Genomic DNA, 20,693 nt, shown 5'->3' with positions numbered 1-20,693 from the left:
TGATACCTTTCATCAGTTTTAAATAATTTTTACTATTATATATTCATATATTTCTGTCACATTCTTTCCTATCTTTTGGGGACTCTAATAAATAGATATGTTACACCTATTACTATGCCTCAGACATCTCTTATAATCCCTATGTATCATGTTCTCTTTTTTTCTTTGCACTTTAGTTTATTTATTTTACATTTAAATTCAATTAACATATAATGTATTATGGGTTTTGGAAGTAGAGGTCAGTGATTCATCAGTCTTATATAATACATACTGCTCATTACATCATGTGCCCTCCTTAATGCCCATCACTCAATTATCCCATCCCCTCACCCACTTCCCCTCCAGCAACCCTCTGTTTATTCCCTATTGTTAAGAGTTTCTTATGGATTGCCTCCCTCCCTATTTTCATCTTATTTTATTTTTCTTTCCTTCCCCTATATTTGTCTGTTTTGTTTCTTAAACTCCACATATGAGTGAAATAATATGGTATTTGTCTTTCTCTGACCATTTCGATTAGGATAACACTCTCTAGTTCCATCCACATCAATGTACATGATAAGTATTCATCCTTTCTGATGGCTGAGTAGTATTCCATTGTGTGATATATATAATCACATCTTCTTTATCCATTCATCTGTCAGGGACATCTGGGCTCTTTCCATAGTTTGGCTATTGTGGACATTGCTGCTATAAACATTATGGTGCATGTGCCCCTTCAAATTACTATGTTTGTATCCTTTGAATAATACCTAGCAGTGCAGTTGCTGGGCTATAAGGTAGTTCTGTTTTTAACTTTTTGAGGAACCTCCATACAGTTTTCCAGAGTGGCTGTACCAGCTTGCATTCCCACCAACAGTGTAAGAGGGTTCCCCTTTCTCCACATCCTCACCAATATCTGTCATTTCCTGACTTGTTAATTTTAGCCATTCTGACTGGTGTGAGGTGGGATCTCATTTGGTTTTGATTTGTATTTCCCTGATGCCGAGTAATATTGAGCATTTTTTCATATGTCTGTTGGCCATTTGGATGTCTTTTTTTTGGAGAAATATCTGTTCATGTCTTCTGCCTATTTCTTGACTGGATTATTTGGTTTTTGGGTGTTGAGTTTGATGAGTTCTTTACAGATTTTGGATACTAGCCCTTTATCTGATAAGACATTTGCAAATATCTTCTCCCATTCTGTAGATTGTCTTTTAGTTTTGTTGACTGTTTGCTGTGCAAAAGGTTTTCATCTTGATGAAGTTCCAATAGTTCATTTTTGCCTTTGTTTACCTTGCCTTTGGAGCTCTGTCTAGCAAGAAGTTGCTACAGTTGAGGTCAAAAAGATTGCTGCCTGTGGTCTCCTCTAGGATTTTGATGGATTCCTGTGTTACATTTAGGTCTTTCATTCATTTTGAGTCTATTTTTGTGTATGATATAAGAAAGTAGCCCAATTTTATTCTTCTGTGTGTGGCTGTACAATTTTCCCAATACCATTTGTTGAAGAGGCTTTCTTTTTTCCATTGGAAATTTTTTCCTGCTTTGTCAAAGATTAGTTGACCATAGAGTTGAGGGGTCCATTTATGTGTTCTCTATTCTGTTCCATTGATCTATGTGTCTGTTTTTGTGCCAGTACCATACTGTCTTGATGATTACAGCTTTGTTATAGAACTTGAAGTCTGGGATTGTGATGCCACTAGCTTTGGTTTTCTTTTTCAACATTCCTTTGGCTATTTGGGGTCTTTTCTGTTTCATATAAATGTTAAGATTCTTTTTACCAGCTCTGTGAAAAAAGTTGATGGTATTTTGATAGGGATTGCATTGAATATATAGATTGCTCTAGGAGCATAGACATTTTAACAAAATTATTCTTCCAATCCATGAGCATGGAATGTTTTTCCATTTCTTTTTGTCTTCCACAGTTTCTTTCATGAGTATTCTATAGTTCTCAGAGTGTAGATCCTTTGTGTCTTTGGGTAGGTTTATTCCTTGGTATCTTATGGATTTTGGCACAGTTGTAAATGGGATCAATTCCTTAATTTCACTTTCTTCTGTCTCATTGTTATAGAAATGCAACTGATTTCTGTGCATTGATTTTATATCCTGCCACTTTGCTGAATTCCTGTATGAGTTCTAGCAATTTTGGGGTGGAGACTTTAGGGTTTTCCACATAGAGTATCATGTCATTTGCAAAGAGTGAGAGTTTGACTTCTTCTTTGATGATTCGGATGCTTTTTATTTCTTTGTTGTCTGATTGCTGAGGCTAGAACATCAAGCACTATGTTGGACAGCAGTGGTGATAGTCAACATCCCTGCCATGTTCCTGACCTTAGGGGAAAAGCTCTCAGTTTTTCTGCATTGAGTAAGATATTTGCTGTGGGCTTTTCATAGATTGCTTTTTATGATATTGAGGTATGTTCTTTCTGTCCCTATACTGTGAAGAGTTTTAATCAAGAAAGGATCCTGGAGGCACCTGGTTGGCTCAGTTGGTTAAGCTAAATGTCTATCTTCCCCTCAGGTCATGATCCAGGGTCTTAGGATCGAGCCTCACATCAGGCTACCTGCTCAGTGAGGAGTCTGCTTCTCCCTCTTTCTCTGCCTCTACCCTGCTTGTTTTTTTTCTCTCTCTCATTCTGTCAAATAAATAAATAAATAAATAAATAAATAAATAAATAAATAAAATTTAAGAAAAGAAAAAAAGAGAGGATGCTGTACTTTGTCAAATGCTTTTTCTGCATCTATTCAGGGGATCACATGGTTCTTTTCCTTTTTTTTATTTATGTAGTGTGTCAAATTGATTGATTTGCAGATGTTAAACCATCCCTGTGGTCCAGGAATAAATTCCACTTGGTCGTGGTGAATAATTCTTTTAATGTACTGTTGAATCTTCTTGACTAATATCTTGGTGAGAATTTTTGCATTCGTGTTCATCAGGGATGTTGGTCTGTCATTCTCCTTTTTGGTGGGGTCTTGGGTTTGGGATCAAGGTAATGCTGGCTTCATAGAGAGAGTTTGTAAGTTTTCCTTCCATTTACTTTTTTGGATACCCCTTCAGAAGAATAGATATTAATTCTTCTTTAAATGTTTGGTAGAATTCCCCTGAGAAGCCATCCAGCTGTGGACTGTTGTTTGTTGGGAGATTTTTGGTTGCTGGTTCAATTTCCTTGCTGGTTATGGGTCTGTTCAGATTTTTTATTTCTTCCTGTTTCATTTTTGGTAGTCCATTTCTTCCAGATTGCCTAATTTGTTGGCATATAGTTGCTCATAATATGTTCTTAAAATTGTTTGTATTTCTTCAGTGTTGGTTGTGATCTCTCCTCTTTCATTCATGATTTTATTTATTTGGGTCCTTTCTCTTTTCTTTCTGATAAGTCTGGCCAGGGGTTTACCAATCTTATTAATTCTTTCAAAGAACCAGCTCCTAGTTTCGTTGATGTGTTCTACTGTTCTTTTGGTTTCTATTTCATTGATTTCTGCTCTAATCTTTATTATTTCTCTTCTCCTGCTGGGTTTAGGCTTTATTTGCTGTCTTTTCTCCAACTGGGTTTAGGCTTTATTTGCTGTCTTTTCTCCATCTGGGTTTAGGCTTTATTTGCTGTCTTTTCTCTAGCTCCTGTAGGTGTAAGATTAGGTTGTGTATTTGAGACCTTTCTTATTTCTTGAAAAAGGCTTGTATTGCTATATACTTCCCTTTTAGGACAACCTTTGCTGCATCCCAAAGGTTTTGACAGTTGTGCTTTCATTTTCATATGTTTCCATGAATTTTCTAAATTCTTCTTTAATTTCCTGGTTGACCCATTCATTCTTTAGTAGGATGTTCTTTAGCCTCCATGTATTTGAGTTCTTTCCAAATTTCCTCTTGTGATTAAGTTCTAGTTTTGAAACATTGTGGCCTGAAAATATGCAGGGAATGATCCCAGTCGTTTGGTACTGGTCAAGACCTGATTTGTGACCCAGAATGTGATACATTTGGAGAATGTTCCATGTGCATTCAAGAAGAATGTGTATTCTGTTGCTTTAGGATGGAATGTTCCAAATAAATCTGTTAAGTCCATCTGGTCCAGTGTTTCATTCAAAGCCCTTGTTTTCTTGTTGTTCTTCTTCTTAGATGACCTGTCCATTGTAGTGAGTAGGGTGTTAAATTCCCCTGCTATTATTATATTATTATCAATGTGTTTCTTTAATTTTGTTATTAATTGGCTTATATAATTGGCTGCTCCTATGTTAAGGGTATAAATATTTACAATTGTTAGATCTTCTTGTTGGATAGACCCTTTAATTATGATATAGTGTCCTTCTTCATCTCTTAGCATAGTCTTTAGTTTAAAATCTTATTTGTCTGATATAAGGATTGCTACCCCAGCTTTCTTTTGATGTTCATTAGAATGACAAATGGTTTTCCACCCCCTCACTTTAAATCTGGAGGTGTCTTTGGGTCTAAAATGAGTGTCTTGCAGACAGCATATCTATGGATCTTGCTTTTTTATTCAATCTGATCCCCTGTGTCTTTTGTTTGGGGCATTTAGCCCACTTACATTCAGAATAACTACTGAAAGATATGAATTTAGTGCCATTGTCTTACCTGTAAATTCCCTGTTTCTGTCAATTGTCTCTGTTCTTTTCTGGTCTATGTTACTTTTGGGCTCTCTCTTCGCTTAAAGGATCACTTTCAATATTTCTTGTAGGGCTGGTTTAGTGACCACAAATTCTTTTAGTTTCTGTTTGTTCTGGAGGCTTTTTCTCTCCTTCTATTTTAATGACATCCTAGCCTGATAAAGTGTTCTTGGCTGCATATTTTTCTCATTTAGCATCCTGAAATACCATGCCAGTTCTTCTGGCCTGCCAGGTCTTTGTGCATAGGTCTGCTGCCAGTCTAATGTTTCTATCCTTGTAGGGTAGGCACCTCTAGTCCCAAGCTGCTTTCAGGGTTTTCTGTTTATCTCTGAGATTTGCAAGTTTCACTATTATATGTTGAATACTATTTTTATTGATTTTGAGTGGGAGTTCTCTGTGCCTCCTGGACTTGGATGCTTGTTTACCTCCCCATATTGCTCCAATATACCTTCTGCCCCCTCCTTGTCTTTCCTCTTCTTCTGGCATCCCAATTATTCTAATATTGTTTTGTTTTATGGTATCATTTATCTCTCTACTTCTCCCCTTGTGATCTAGTAGTTGTTTATCTCTTCTTTTTCCCTCAACTTCTTTATTCTCCATCATTTGTCTTCTATATCACTAATTTTGTCTTCTGCCTCATTTTTCCTAGCAGTTAGAGCCTCCATTTCTGGAGGCCATCCAACTTGGTTAGATTTTAGTTGTTTTATTTCTCCAGAAAGGGATTCTCTAATGTCTTCTATGTTTTTTTCAAACCCAGGTAGTATCTTTATAATTATTATTCTGACATCTTACTTGTGTCCATACTGATTATGTCACTGGTAGTCAGTACTGCCTCTTATTCTCGTTTTTGAGGTAATTTTTTCAGTCTTTTCATTATGTCCAGAGAAGAATAGATGACAGAGAGAACAAAATATTAAAATGGCAACCACAACACTAGAGAATATACACTAAGCAAATCAGAAGAGACCAAAACTGAAGAAAAAAAAATTAAAAGAAAAAAAATATAATCAGAGAGATGAACAGAACAGAGCAGTACACTGTATCCTGTGTCTATTTGGGTCTGTTTGTTAGAAAATTAGATCCCAAAATTGTAAAAAAAGAAAAACATATATATACAAGAATAAAATTAAATACGATGAAAGGATAGAATGTAAGTGTAAAAATGAAAATTAAAAGACAAAACAGAAAAAAAGAAGGAATATAAACAGACGGGTGGACAGAACAGAGCAATACATTATATCCTGAGTGTATTTTGGTTGGTTTATTAAACTACATCTCAAAATTGTAAGGAAGAAAAGCTTGTATATATGCAAAAATAAAACTAAATAATTGCAAGTATAGATTGTAAATGTAAAGATGAAAATTAAAAAAGACTTTAACAAAACAAAAAAAGAAGAAAAAAAAAGAGAGAATATGATCAGAGAGGTGAAGAGGAAAGAGACATACACTAGATTCTGTGTGTATTTTGGTCTGTTAGAAGAAGCTGCATCCCAAAATCATAAAGAAAGAAAAACATTATATATAGAAAAATAAAATTAAATATAATGAAAGGTTAGAATGTAACTGTAAAAATAAAAATTAAGAAAGATTTAAAAAAGGAGTGGACAAAATAAGAAATTGGTTGAAAAAGAAAAGAGAAGAAGATTAAAATTGAAAGACTATAGGATCGTAGGAAATAAACCATGAATTCTATATGCTATATTCCAGTGGCACTGGAGTTTTGCCATTCTCATGATCGGTAAACTTGGTCTTGGCTGGATGTTTGTGCTAATCTTCTGGGGAGGGGCCTGTTGCATTGATTCCCAAGTGTCTTTGCCTTGGTTGGAATTGCACTGCCATTGCCAGGGGCCAGGCTAAGTAATCGACTCTGGATTGCTCTATGTAGCTTTTGTTCCCTGAAGGCTTTCTGTGCTGCTTAAGAGGATGAGAATGAAAATGGTGGCCTCCCAATCTCCAGTCCCAGAGCCAAAAGTTCTGGGTCCCAATCCTCAGTTCACCCTCAAGGAAAAGCAGTTTATCACTCCTGTCTCCCTGGTCTCCATCTTCTCTCTGTGCTCACCCAGCCTGTGACTGAGTGTTTGTAGCTCAGGCATGAGACCCCGTTTCGAGTCTCCAAGCTCTGCAGGCTCCTGCGGTGCACATCCTAGCTGCTCCTCCTGGGAAGAAGGGGCATCTTGCTGGTTCTGTGGCTTGTTGGCCCCTGCTCAGAGAGCAGTTGCCTGACCGTGCCATGGTTCTTATTGGCAAGCCTGGGCTGAGAGCCCACTCCTGGACTTGCTGATTATAGCTGGCTTCCCTGTTCTGATGCCTGGGAGCTCTGCTACAGTCAGGTACCCCTGGTCTTCCAGTGACCCTGAGCATCCTGAGACCACAATATGCCACCTAGGATTCCACCCTTCTTTGGCACCTGACCATCTGTCAGGCAGGGACGTCCTCATTGGAGGAGCCTTTTCTAAAAGTTCTGATTTTATGCTCCACTGCTATATCACTTTCTAGTAGCCAGCTCCCATAGGCTCCCTCCCCCCTGCAGTTTATCTTCCCATATATAGCCTTGGATTCACTTCTCCACACCTCCCACCTTGCAGAAAGTGGTCGATTATCTATTTGTATAGTTGCAGCTGTTTTTTCTTTCTTTTTTTCTTAGATCTCTGGTTGAATTCTCAGGTGTTCAGAATTATTTAATAGCTATCTAGCTGAATTCCTGGGACCAGGTGAAACTAAGGTCTCCTACTCCTCCACCATCTTGGATTCTCTCTGTGCTTCAATTTAGATATTTTCTGAAGACATATCTTTCAATTAACTAATCTTTTTTAAAAAACTGTGTTTCAAATGCTATTATACCGATCTAAGTTTTTAATTTCAGATATTCTATTTTTCAGTTCTAGAATGAATTCTATTTAAATCTTTCCAAAGATTTCACTTCTCAGGAGAAATTCTCCATGTTTTTAACTCTCCTTTTTCATTTTTCCTTCTGTTTTCTTGAACACATTAATTATACTTATTTTAAAGTTCTGTGTACTAACTCCAACATCTGGATCACCTATTAGTCTGTTGTTATTTTCTGTTATTTTTTTTCTTGAGTTTTGATCATGCATGTCATCTTTTGGCATGCCTCCTAATTTTTAATAAAATGCCAGATATTGCATGCAATATAGAGGCTTTAAATGGTGTTACCTTCTACTAGAGAGATTTTATACTTTCCTTTGCAAGGCAGATAGAAGTCAGAGATCACCTTAATCCAATCATGAATTATAGTGATTATATTTTTCTAGGGCTTAGTTTGCCTCTGGTTTGTTTATTTTTGTCAGTGTAGTCCTCTAGGGATTTCAGCTCCAAGCCTGATGTGTTCAAGACCCCTCTCTGTCGGGTTCTGAACTTCAGTTTTTAATGCATCTGTGTTTTGGCTTAGATTTTTAGCATCACCCCATCTCTTATCCCCTGGCAAACAGCTTCATGGGGAAACAGATCTTGTGTTTTGAGGCTACTCAAATCTGCAATTTTGACATTCTGGCTTAATAAGACCACAATAAGCTTTTCCTCAGTTCTTTAACAGCAACCTCTAGCAGGTCTAAACCCAAATTCTTCCTGTTATGAGTAAATGCCACCAGGGAGAAAGAAAGCACCTACAGAGTGATTTAGAATCTTACCCCTCTTGTGTATGCTGACAACTCAATGTTAGAAACATCCACAACTGTATGAGGCCTTTAAATATAAGATTTTCTTAAATTTTATATGGATTTAAATTATTTTTGCTAAAAATGTGATCTTCTACACACTTATTCCCTCTAAAGCCAAAGTCATCCCATGACTGATTCATTTTCTGAACTTCTACCCATAAACAGTAAAAATTGCAAAATGTGGGTGCCTGGATGGCTCTATTGATTAAGTATCTGCCTTCTGCTCAGGTCATGATCTCAGGGTCCTGAGATTGTGCCCTGCATCCACTTCCTGCTCGGTGGAGAGTCTTTTTCTCCCTCTCCCTCTGCCTGTCCCCCGCACTTGCATACTCTCTCTCTCTCAAATAAATAAATAAAATCTTTTTTAAAAATTGCAAAATGCTTTTGAACTTCCTTATGCTATAATTTCTAGTACCACGTATATGATAATAATAAAATTATTATAAAAGTAAATTATTTTTTTCAGCATCAATAAATATAAAACCACACAAAATAATACTGGCTCAGATGTTCTATATTTGAAGGCTTTCACAAGATGTACCTGATTTTTCTGTTTTTGAAAGTGATAAAATCTGTTTTCTTTTGAGTGACTAGGTAGGAATAATATTAGGAGAAAAGTGGAGAAACACCAACTTCAGCACTTAGGGTACAGAAGCATATAGTTTCAAAGATACAGTATGTGAGGGATGGATATTTTAGTAGATTAATTTTCCTCATGAAGTAAACAAAGGAAGAGATACCTAATTATTTTACTAGGTATCAAATTCTGAATTATTAGATATGAATGTCAAATTCTGAAATAAAAACAGTGAAGTGTATAAAAATGGAAAAATAAATTCTCATCCCTTTTGTATACACAAAGAATGTTACTACTGGTTATAGAGTTTAAAATATTAAATGAATGTAAATGACTAAATTGTATGATGAATCAGAAAGAGTATAATATCACAAAGATTAATTAACTGCTAATTAAAATTTTAGATTACCAACTTCATGTAGCCCATTAATTTACATCCTCAATGCATATAAGGAATTTCAATATTCAAGAGAGTGTGGATCATTCTGCTTGGAAAATTTATTAATCAAGGATTTCCACATAATGAATTTAAATAGTTACTGTTGATATGTTTTTATATTATGTATTAGTAATTACGTACAAACAAATAATAGTATATGATTGGCTAAATATCTTCTACTCATATATGTTTTGAAACAAAAAAAATTGATGTCTGAATTTGACAGTATAGGTAATAACTCACTCTTAATGTGTTTAAATAATGTATGTAGATCCATCCTACTTTCCTAGAGTTCCATATAATTAACTCTTTTTTCATTTTTATATCTCATTGACTTAAAGTCTTTTACTTCTATATCCTATTTAAAATTTTTAATGAATATGTCTATCTCTATTGAATGATAGAGCAACATTGATGTACTTTCTTGCAAATTTATTACTTATTGTGCCACTTGAATTGATAAATAGAAATGATATACTCTTTTTATCCCTTCTTTCAATATGCTTTTGAAATTCACAGGTTGGTGGAATTTCTGATGAACTACCTAACTTGACTAACCGCTATGCTGCTTTCTTATCAAGAACACAAAGATCTACTAAACTGTCAGATATGGTAAGAAGACTCCTCTATAGTCAAGCTTATTTGTAATCTAGGAATCATGGAGACTGTATAACATGAACAGTATATTGGAATCTGAGAGAGGTACCTCGTAGGCTGTTGTAACATCTTTGGCTAGCATGATACTTCCATATTTTTAAAGTTCAACGAAATTCTTGAAGCTAAGCAGAAGTCCAGCATTGCTCTGTGAGAGACTATTATATGGAACATTTCCTGTAGGGTTAGAGAATGTTTGTTTTTAGGACATATAGGAAATCATAATCATTTTGGGTATGAAATGAAAGGTTTACTTTAGGTTCAATTCAGTTTATTTATAAGTGTAAATTTTTTCTTTTCAATTTGAAACTGTTTTGCAACCTAAGACTCTTCATTCAGTGGTTTTCTTTAATCCATGTTAATCTGTATTTTAAACTGTTGGTATGAATTTTTCTAACTAGATTTTCATTTTTTATAAATACCTAATATTGAGTAAGTTGAAATGAGTAAAGCAGATGAAATTTAAAAATGAATATTTATTCATTCAGAATAAATTTACTAAAAGATCAATTTGAAATTTACAGTTAAAGAGTTAGACTTTCCATGTACAGGTATTGTTAAAATGAATTTTTATAGAAATTGGGCTGAAATTAAGAAATTAATAAGAAATTAATAATAAGATATTAGTAACATATTATCAATAATAGTAAGATATTATTAATAACATATTATCAAAACAGGCTCATCAACCAGGTTTTAAAGTGTAACCATTAACTTGAGAAGTAGCATTGCTGCTTCAAATTCTAGTAGGTGCACAATGCCAAGAGTTGATTTATAATGTTTTCAGTGGTGAAATAACTGGTATAAAGTTAGGAAGAACCAGTTTAAAGAAAGGACGAATGCAATGCTAGTTAAATGAATATAGCTGTGAATGTCTAAGAAATCATGGGAATTAATTTGGTATGAGCCATCAGAAATGGGCTTCTTTTTTTCCTGAGATATCAGTTTTTTGAATCAAATTTTTTTCTAAGACATTGGTTGATAGGGTCAAAATTAGCATCAGGTTCTATGTGTTTTTTTGTAGCTATAAGTTCAAAGACAGTTAAAATCATCCAGCAGTGTTTTTGACATGTAAGAGATTCTCATAATTGTTAAAAAATGTGTTTTTTAAAAAAATGTATTATTTTAATACATCATTTCTTTATCTTGAGAAATTGCATGGTTGTGTTGTGTTTCTCAAGTGAGCCATGGTACACATTAGGATCCACTGTGAAGTATGTCAGAAGTAATTTATTACTAGTATAGAGCTTTTAAGCATAAGAATAGTGGATTCATAGTTATTTCTATCATACTATTATAGCTACTAGGAAAAAAATGCAAATCTCTGAAGGTACCCATAGGAATGCATATATATGTGCTGAATGTTTGAGTGAAACAAGATGGTGATATGCACTAAAGAAAGATAAGTTACTTTACCAATTGCTTTTACTTAATTTACATTTTTCTCTTTTAATGTGGTCTCTCAGTGGATCCGGAAACTCCTTTTTTAGTATCGCTGTCTTTTGACATGAAACACTTGCAATTTAAAGTATTGGGTGGGACTTTGCTTACCCAAGAAGCAAAATCGTTAAATCACATAGAATACTTTGGTTTTAGAAATTCTTCTGCATATAAGAGACCCTTCAAACATGTAGTTGTATTATATATTTCTCATGAAAAATCCAAATTATTGATCCCAAATCAAAATTGATCTCAAACATATGAAATAATGGAATTGATTTTGTAATTTTCACTTAAAATAAAAATACTGGAAAATTTACCACCTACATTTTAAAGGGTGTATAGTTTGATTTTCAACATTTTATATGTTTCACATAAAAATATTTAAAAACTCAGACTTCTGGTTTCATATGAACGACTTATATATACATCTCTCTTCCTTTTACATGGTCGCAATGAAATAGTTTTTTTTTTTTTTTAAACTACTACATAGCATTAGTTTAATATAAAAAGACAAAGAGATTGAAAATATGATAAATGGAAACTAGAAACAACCCAAACATCTGTTTATTAGGCATTCCAGAAACAAAATGGTAAGATAGTTGTTAGGAGTATTTGATATAAAAAATGGTAAGTTATCCTGAACTGAATAAAGACAGAAGTCTTCAGTTAGAAGAACTCAACAAAATACCAAAGAGTATGAATTTTTTTTTTTTTTTAAATTTTTTTTTAAAGATTTTATTTATTTATTTAACACAGATAGAGACAGCCAGCAAGAGAGGGAACACAAGCAGGGGGAGTGGGAGAGGAAGAAGCAGGCTCATAGCAGAGGAGCCTGATGTGGGGCTCGATCCCAGAACGCCGGGATCACGCCCTGAGCCGAAGGCAGACGCTTAACCGCTGTGCCACCCAGGCGCCCCAAAGAGTATGAATTTTAAAAGACATACATCCCTTTCACATTGTTTTGCATTTTCAGAAGACTAGAATTAAAATACCCTTGAAGCTTCCACAGAGAAAAGTAACAGGGTCACCTACAGAGGAATGAGAAACATACTGATATCAAACACTTTCCCAGCAGCAATAGCAACATTTCAGAGCTAGGAGATGATGGAATAATACTTTCTTGAATTTCCAAGAGGAAATAAATTTGGATATAGAATTCTGCCTTTATCCAATATAAATCCAATTAAATGAGTCAAGAGAATAATTTTCTGGCACACAAGAGCTCAGAAAGTTTAGTACTTCACATTTCCATGTATAAAGATTCTCCAGCAAAATATAAAAGGGAAATGAGAGATGGATGATATACCCCTAGAGAAGAATAGAACCTGAGCATTTCCTGGATGAAGTAAAATGAAAACAAATAAAGAAGGCCTTTTTAGCTCATTCATGGGTCATTCTTGAGAGGTCACGGATTTGGTGGCAGAATTTCATTTACTCCTCTATATGTTTGGCCACATGAATTGGTTTGATAAGGAATAACCATGATATTCGAATTTGTGTTTTAATACTGAGTGGTTTTAGATCAATCTGTACAAATTGCAGAGGACTTAGCTATAATATAAAAATATAAATTTTAGAAAACTTAATATCAGTAAAATAATAAAAGCAAGAAGTGAAAGGTTGGGATGCAGTAAAACGTGCCAAATTTCTTATAGTATGCAGTCAAGAGATGTCAAAAATTGACAAACTGCAGTATAAGTCGCTAATACTAAATTTGTGACGGTAAATACAAAAAAAAAAAAAACCTCTAAGAAACCCAATTACTGTTAAAATAAATTATTTTTAGAAATGGAACTAGAGAGGTCAAGGAGGATAATTTTACTATTCATTTTAGACTCCTATATGGTTTGATTTTTATTTACACTGTGAATATATTATTTTAATAAAATAGTACTCATGAGTTAATGATGAGTATGTATTTGGAATGGCATGATCTACTGGTACCTGGACTGACCCATTCTCTGCAAACAACCAAAATTCTAGAAAAAATAGAAATAAATACATTCATGAGTGCTTCCGAGAATTGGGAAGAAATTAGGAGTACACAGGTTAAAGGCTAAATTAAGGAGGGGCCCAGAGTGGCAAGTAGAGCATTGAAGTTCACTTTTACCCTGAGGACTTTTGCCAAACCAGATGACATTGAATTTTAATTTTTATGGCCTCCAAAGCCTCCAGGGAATGAAATGAAGTCCAAGACTCTCTCATAGTGGGTAGTCTCAAAGAAGATTCATTAATACAGTTAAAACTCCAAAGGGCAAGCTGTGCAGGTTAAAAGTGAAATGCAAATAAATCTACCTTTCCTACCCACCAGAGGATTTGAGAGAAGTTACTGGTGTTGGACACTTTGGTTTTGAATGTATATTAGGGGAATCACCCTGAGAATCTGTTACATTGTATATCCATTTAATGATGTGAATTGTTAAAAAAACATAAAACATCTGTCGCAGATATTAACAAAATTAATTTTATTAATAAAAATAAGAGCTAACTCATTTGAATACTATAATTATGGTCATTTTTTAAAATGAGGAAACTGGGGAGCACCTGGGTGGGTTGGTTGGTTAAGTGGCCAACTCTTTCTTTTGCCTAGGGTCATGATCTCAGTGTCCTGGGATAGAACCCCATGTCAGGGCTCTGCACTCAGTGGGGCTTCTGCTTGAGGATTACCCCTCTCCCTCTCTCTCTGCCCCTTCCCCCACTTGTGTGTCTGCTTTCTCTATCTGTCTCTCTCTAAAATAAATAAATAAATCTTAAAAAATGAGGAAACTGAGGTACAGAATTTAAAGTTTAAATGACAGAGTCAGAATTCAAACTGAGGCAATTTAGGAATAGAGTTCACTCTTTTTGTGCTATTCTCCTCTGGCCTAAGGAATTAGGCTTACAAAAAATAAATATGACAGTATAATAAATGATTTTTATGGTTTAAAACAGAAGAGATAAGACTGTGAGGATCTCAGACATTATAGTAAGGAATAGAACCTTTTTTAAAATGCAATTTCTGTTTAGCAGAAACTGGTAGAAGATTCAGCATTGTGAACAATATTGAAGTTAATAACTTTCTTCTAGTTACTGAGAGACTAAAAATTAATGACTATCAATTAAGTGGGAAAGTCATTGGAAGAATTTGATGTACTTTCTTAGGTCACTTTGTGGCTCAGAAAGGGGCATTATTTGCCTAATTACAATTGACATAAAAAAGTCACAAAAAATTAGAGGAACATTTTCTAAAAATTAAGAAATGACTTGAATTTATTAGTCTTCTTTGGTGAATAGTTTGCACTACAACATTTATTGCTGGATAAACAGGTTTAAAATACAGAGTGTTGAGAATGAAGGGAATTTTAAATATATTGACACATTGACATATATTTATTTATATTTTAATGTATATTAATTTGAGTTGTTAAATATTTTGAATATCATCCCTGAATAGGTTAAAATTTAAGAGCAAATGCTTTGGAATCAGAGAAATGTTTTTTTCCCCAAGTTTTTGTTTAAATTCCAGCTAGTTAACGTACAGTAGTACAGCATTAGTTTCAGGCATAGAATTTATTGATTCAATACTTACATACAATATCTGGTGCAGATCACAAGGGCCCTCCTTAATCCTCATCATTTGTTTAACCTTTTTCCTCCCCCTCTTCCATCTCCCCTCCAGTAACCATCAGTTTGTTCCTATAGTTAAGAGTCTGTTTCTTGGTTTGCCTCTTTCTTTTCCCCTTGTGATCATTTGTTTTGTTTCTTAAATTACACATATGAATGAAATCATATAGTATTTGTCTTTCTCTGATTGATTTATTTCAATTAGCATTATACTGTTCAGCTCCATCTATGTTGATGAAAATGTCAAGATTTCATTGTTTTTGATGGCTGAGTAATATTCCCCTGTATATAGATACCACATCCTCTTTATTCATTCATCAGTCGTTGGATGTTTGGGCTCTTTCCATAATTTGGCTATTGTTAATAATGCTGCTATAAACAATGGAGTGCATGTACCCCTTTGAATTAGTATTTTTGTAACATTTGGGTAAATATCTAGTAGTGCAGTTGCTGGATTATAGGGTAGTTCTATTTTTAACTTTCTGAGGCACCTCCATACTGTTTTCCACAGTGGTCGCACCAGCTTGCATTCCCACCAACAGTGTAAGAGGTTTCCCCTTTCTCCACATCCTTGCCAACACCTGTTGTTTCTTGTATTGTTGATTTTAGCCATTCTCATTGTAGTTTTGATTTGTAGAGAAATGGTTTTTTGATTTCTACTCCACCTTCTAGATTCCTGACCTTAGGCAACTTCTTTAAATCTCAGTTTCCTCAAATATAAAATAAGGATGGTAAATTAAATAGGGATAACATGATAGGATCATAGTAAGAAATAAGTGTATTATTGCTTATAACACTTATTTCATATTGTTAGTAAGCTATGAGTGGGTAAGCTATAAAAATGGTAAATGGCAGGGTTATGGTTCAAAGCTAAGTCAATTCCATTTCAAGGCCTATACTCTCTTTTCATCATTCCATAGTATTAATGAAGAGCATGTATTGAAATATGGTAATGTCTTTTTCTTTTTAACACTTTTTTGTAAGAGACATTTACCTTCTTCAACCAGAGGCACCCTCTGTCTTGCATGGTATTGCTATGTCAGGAATGCAAAGAGACAGAAAGAATAAATGTTCAGTTTTTGACTTGGGAAAAATTTCTTGAAACTCATTTCAGAGACAATAATTGTGGGGTCCATGGCTTTATAATAGAGCTTTAAAAAGAGTGAAAAGTGTTTTCTAACTTCCACTTTCTTTTAAATATTCTAGAAGTAGAGGTTGACTAAGAGATCCAGCTTTTGTATTAATTAGCTATTTTTGAATGATAAACTGACAATCTCAGTAGCATCAAACGAAAAACATTTATTACTTGCAGGTTTGCAGTTCAGCTAGAGAAGCTTACCTCAGGCTGCAGGTTTGCTTGGGAAAGTCTACCTTATGCTGCCATTTGGCTGAGATGGCTCTTGGAACCAGCAGGATAAGTTGGGGGCATATTCTCTTCATGGTGATGGCTGAAATACAAGGATCTTACTAGAGGAAAGAGAATAGGAAAATTGCAGAATAAGGCAATTTTCCTGCTTCACTGAAAGAGATAGCCTCTCTTGGATTGGAAGGATGTATAAGAATAGAGAAAGGTAGCAGAGCAAGGGAGTTGATATTTGAGTGTGAAGCTTGTGTCATGCTCTCCCACGTTGTGGGTTAACTCTGGTAAGATTGGGGGATAGGCAGTAGTGGTGGATAAGTGGAGACTGAAGTTAAGAAATCCCAGAGATGATAAAGTATGAATTCCACTTAGTACCTGAGAACATGGGAGGGTGCTAGAGTAGCACTATCCTTCCCTCATACAGCGTGTCCACTGCAAATAGAAAGTTACAGTGGTTGGGGCACCTGGGTGGCTCCGTTAAATGTCTGCCTTTGGCTCAGGTCATGATATCAGGATCCTGTGATGGAGTCCTACCTCAGGTTCCCTGCTCAGTGGGGAGTCTGCCTCTCCCCCTCTCTCTGCTCCTCCCCCATCCCCATGCTCTTTCTCTCTCTCAAATAAATAAAATCTTAAAAAAAAAAGAGAGAGAGAAAGTTATAATGGTATATTTAGGTAGAGAGGGCCTATATCACTCAGGGTCTAGTCAGGACATAGAACTGCACTAGTTATTCTGAGACAGATATATAAGGAATCATGTATATTGCAGAAGTGAAAAGTCAAAGAGGGAACACTAAAGTATCTTGGAAATAGTAACATAGGCCATCAGTGCCACCATATTTAGGCCTGGGGAATAAAGGGAATAGGTGGAATTACTAACACTTGAAAGGTTGGAGAGATTCAGCCCTCTGAAGAGGAGGCCTAGCTTGGCTGGTGCTAGTGTCTCAGGGGCTCAAAAGTAAGATCAGACACTTGGGACCCTGAAGATAGTAAATATATTTTAGAAATGGGTTACAGCTGAACTATTTCACAAGAATCGAAGTTATTCTGACTAAAAACTGTATTACTCTCAATCTTTTTTATAATTTCTCACTGGGATATATATAGAAAGTGCTTTGATATTTGCATAGTTTTTAGAGTTTATTTTGTTGGTTGGATAGTTTGCTTGTTGGCATCATATCATTCACCCAACCATTGGTGAGGGAGAGCACATTAAAATGAATTTTCTGAATATAGGCACATTAATGCAAGTGAAGGATTTTAGGCAAATGATTTCTGACACACTGGAGAGGGAGTTGGTCACAGTGCACTTAGATACCTCGTGTATTTCCATTACATTTTGAAGTCTATATACATTTTCATATAATTGTCTAACTTTATTAGTTCAGAGAATGGGTTTGATATGCAAGCAGCAAGAACAGGTGCTGTTGGATACCATCTTCATCAGAGCAGAGAAAGAATAGTGAAGGCAACTCCTGAGCCAGATACGTTGGGATAAGCCAGATTGTAAGAGCCTGCATTTTGATTGAGTGCAGTTGCCTGTCAGTACTTATACAGATTGTGAGAATGTTATTTTACAGTTTTAGCTATTTTTGATTGCCCTACATAAGTCTCAGAAGTAAATAATAACTTCATAAAGAAATGATTTTATCTTTACTCTGGCTGCTAAAAAAATATTACACTTTCATGTGTTTTGAGAATGAAATCTGTCCCAACTTTGAAGGTGTCATGTTTGTTTAAAATGAACAGCAGCAAAATGACTCATATTCTAGATAATCTCTGAGGTTTAAATTTTGCTGTATTTGTAGCATCATCCCAGTCTGATTCCCACAAATTTATATCAAGCAGTCATGATGTTGTAGCTTATGTGGTGATTAAAAAAGAGAAAGTATGTTACAAGTGATATGGAAATTATTAGTCTAGACTATAACTCCATCATTTAAGTCCTTGAAGCCAACATGACTACATGTGCAACCCTACATATGGTATAAAAATGATAGCATTAATACCATTAAAACCTCTTTATAATAAATTCATGACTAATGAAACATGACATTTAGAAAATGACTTAAAATTATCTTACTTAGGACGCACATATTCATGAGGAGTAAACCTTGTTTCAGTGTATTTAAATGTTTAAGAATTCATATCTCTTTTCAAAATTGCTTCCAGTGATGAAGAGGAGGTACACTGGATTCATTTATAGAAATCTCACTGACATAGTTAGCACAGACCTCTTTTGACTAATTCACAACATTAAACTTTTGAGTACCTTGTCATCATTATATACAAAAGTATGTACTAATGGTCCTTTTGTTGGCCTTTTACAGACAAACAATAGTCCCATTGTATTATTACAAATGTCTAAGGGAAAAGGTGTTTTCCATCACATAAATTTAAAATGTAGTTACTGGGGCGCCTGGGTGGCTCAATCATTAAGCGGCTGCCTTCGGCTCAGGGCGTGATCCCGGGGTCCTGGGATCGAGGCCCGCATCAGGCTTCTCCGCTGGGAGCCTGCTTCTTCCTCTCCCACTTCCCCTGCTTGTGTTCCCTCTCTCGCTGTCTGTCTCTCTCTCTGTCAAATAAATACATAAAATCTTTAAAAAAAATAAAATGTAGTTACTAAGTAACATTACATTAGTATCATCCTGACATTACATAGGGAAGAAATATGGAAAACTGACAGCTTCATGTAAGTTAAAATGACATTAATAGGAAAATATAAAAAGAGGGGAAAGGGAAAAGGTCAGAGATATGAGGAGTATAAAGAAGAGAGATAATGGGAAGAAGTATGTTGTAAAGTTTGAGGGGTACAGAGTGACATAAGGAAAACTCAAGTGGGAGCTTGTTGGAAAAATTGTAGCTACATAGATTGATTTGTTACTATGGGAAGGAATTGCTGCTTTCAAGTTAAGAAGCAGATACATAGGAAGAAATCCCTTCATTCACCAGCCTTCCAATACCCTCTAGTACCTCCTGTTGGCTGAACCCAACAGAGAGCCATCTGACAAATATAGTTGAAGATTCCCAGGTTTGGAGCTGGGACAACAAATAGCTGAAAATCTGGTACATTTCATTCCCTTGACCATTTAGCATCCATATGCATCTTTTTACTCATATGTGAATTTCCACATGATATTCCAAACAACTCTATGTTTCTGCTTAATGTGATACAGCTATCTTTTGTGTAACAAAATTTTTTTCATTCTCCAAATGAGGAGATAGAAGTTTCCAACAGTAATTGTCTTCATCTCTGGACAAATTTAGTCATAGCCTATCTAAATATTTTGTTATCTAAATACTGTTATAAATTGTTAATGTACAGTTTTTAATTGTTACCTAAATACTGAATCATACTTTGTTAACTTCTTTTTTTCTTTTAAAAAAAAATTATTTATTCATTTGTGAGAGAGAGAGCGTGAGCATGCTCATGAATGGGGGGAGGGGGAGGTAGCGGGGTGGGGGGGGAGAGGGAGATGGAGAGAGAATCTCCAGCAGACTCCCTGCTGAGTGCAGAGTCCAATGCCGGCTCTCTCTCACAATCCTCAAACCATGACCTGAGCTGAAATCGAGTTGCTAGCTTAACTGACCGAGCCACCCAGGTGCCCCACTTTATTAACTTCTGGAGAAGAAGGAGGATGAAAATAGTTAAAACACACACACACACACACACACACACACACACACACACACACACACACACAGGGAGAGAGAAGGAAATTTATATGAATAGCTGCCACAGTCCTTATTTCTTAACTAGTCCAAGGCTGTAGATGATATTTCTGACTTCCTTCTTCTGCCACCCTCTCCATTGTCCTTTGCCCTCAATCAGGGTGTCAATGTTGAGGGTTTTTTACCTAATGGAGGACCAAATCTTCATTTTTGAAGGATATGAATACTTAATGATTCTTCCTTTTTTGGTTGATGTGATTTTCTAACAATCTTCTATTGGAGATAGAAATATTAAGAGGAATCCCGAAGAATGTCCCGATAAAGCTTTTCCTGCCTTCACTGTGTATCAGCAATTCAGATGTCACTTGTTACTTGTGACAAATCAGGGCAGTCAATAGAGTAACCTCTACTTTGTTTCAGTAGCATCAGTAGCCCAAAATGCTAGTTGACACTCAACTTTCAATTCTGTAGAATCAGAGTTGTGTCTCTTAAGTGGAAGCATTGCTCTCTTAGGAATCAAGACCTACGTAGAGCTCAAAGTTATGGAGACAGCAGGCAAACTTTTTGTGTGTTATTGGTGAAGTAATGAGAAGAGGTACTTGATCCATATTGTATATGAAGCACCATGTATGCTTAAACCCTGTCCTCTCAATGCCTTGTCTCGCAGCTGGCACCTTA

At 35.4% G+C, this 20,693-nt stretch overlaps 1 protein-coding gene across 1 annotated transcript in view; it reads left to right on the top strand.

The window, feature by feature from the left end:
• Positions 1 to 20,693, top strand: part of STPG2 (sperm tail PG-rich repeat containing 2) — a 295,285-nt gene that overhangs the window by 136,230 nt on the left and 138,362 nt on the right. Inside the window, exon 8 of the mRNA XM_048211740.1 lies at positions 9,806 to 9,898. Coding sequence (XP_048067697.1) covers positions 9,806 to 9,898 — 93 coding nt within the window. The remainder of the gene's footprint in view (positions 1 to 9,805; positions 9,899 to 20,693) is intronic.

This window comes from Ursus arctos, unplaced genomic scaffold (assembly GCF_023065955.2).
Source record: "Ursus arctos isolate Adak ecotype North America unplaced genomic scaffold, UrsArc2.0 scaffold_9, whole genome shotgun sequence".
Taxonomy (NCBI): domain Eukaryota; kingdom Metazoa; phylum Chordata; class Mammalia; order Carnivora; family Ursidae; genus Ursus; species Ursus arctos.
The sequence above is the reverse complement of the archived record's forward strand: the minus strand, read 5'-3'. Positions and strand labels throughout refer to the sequence as shown.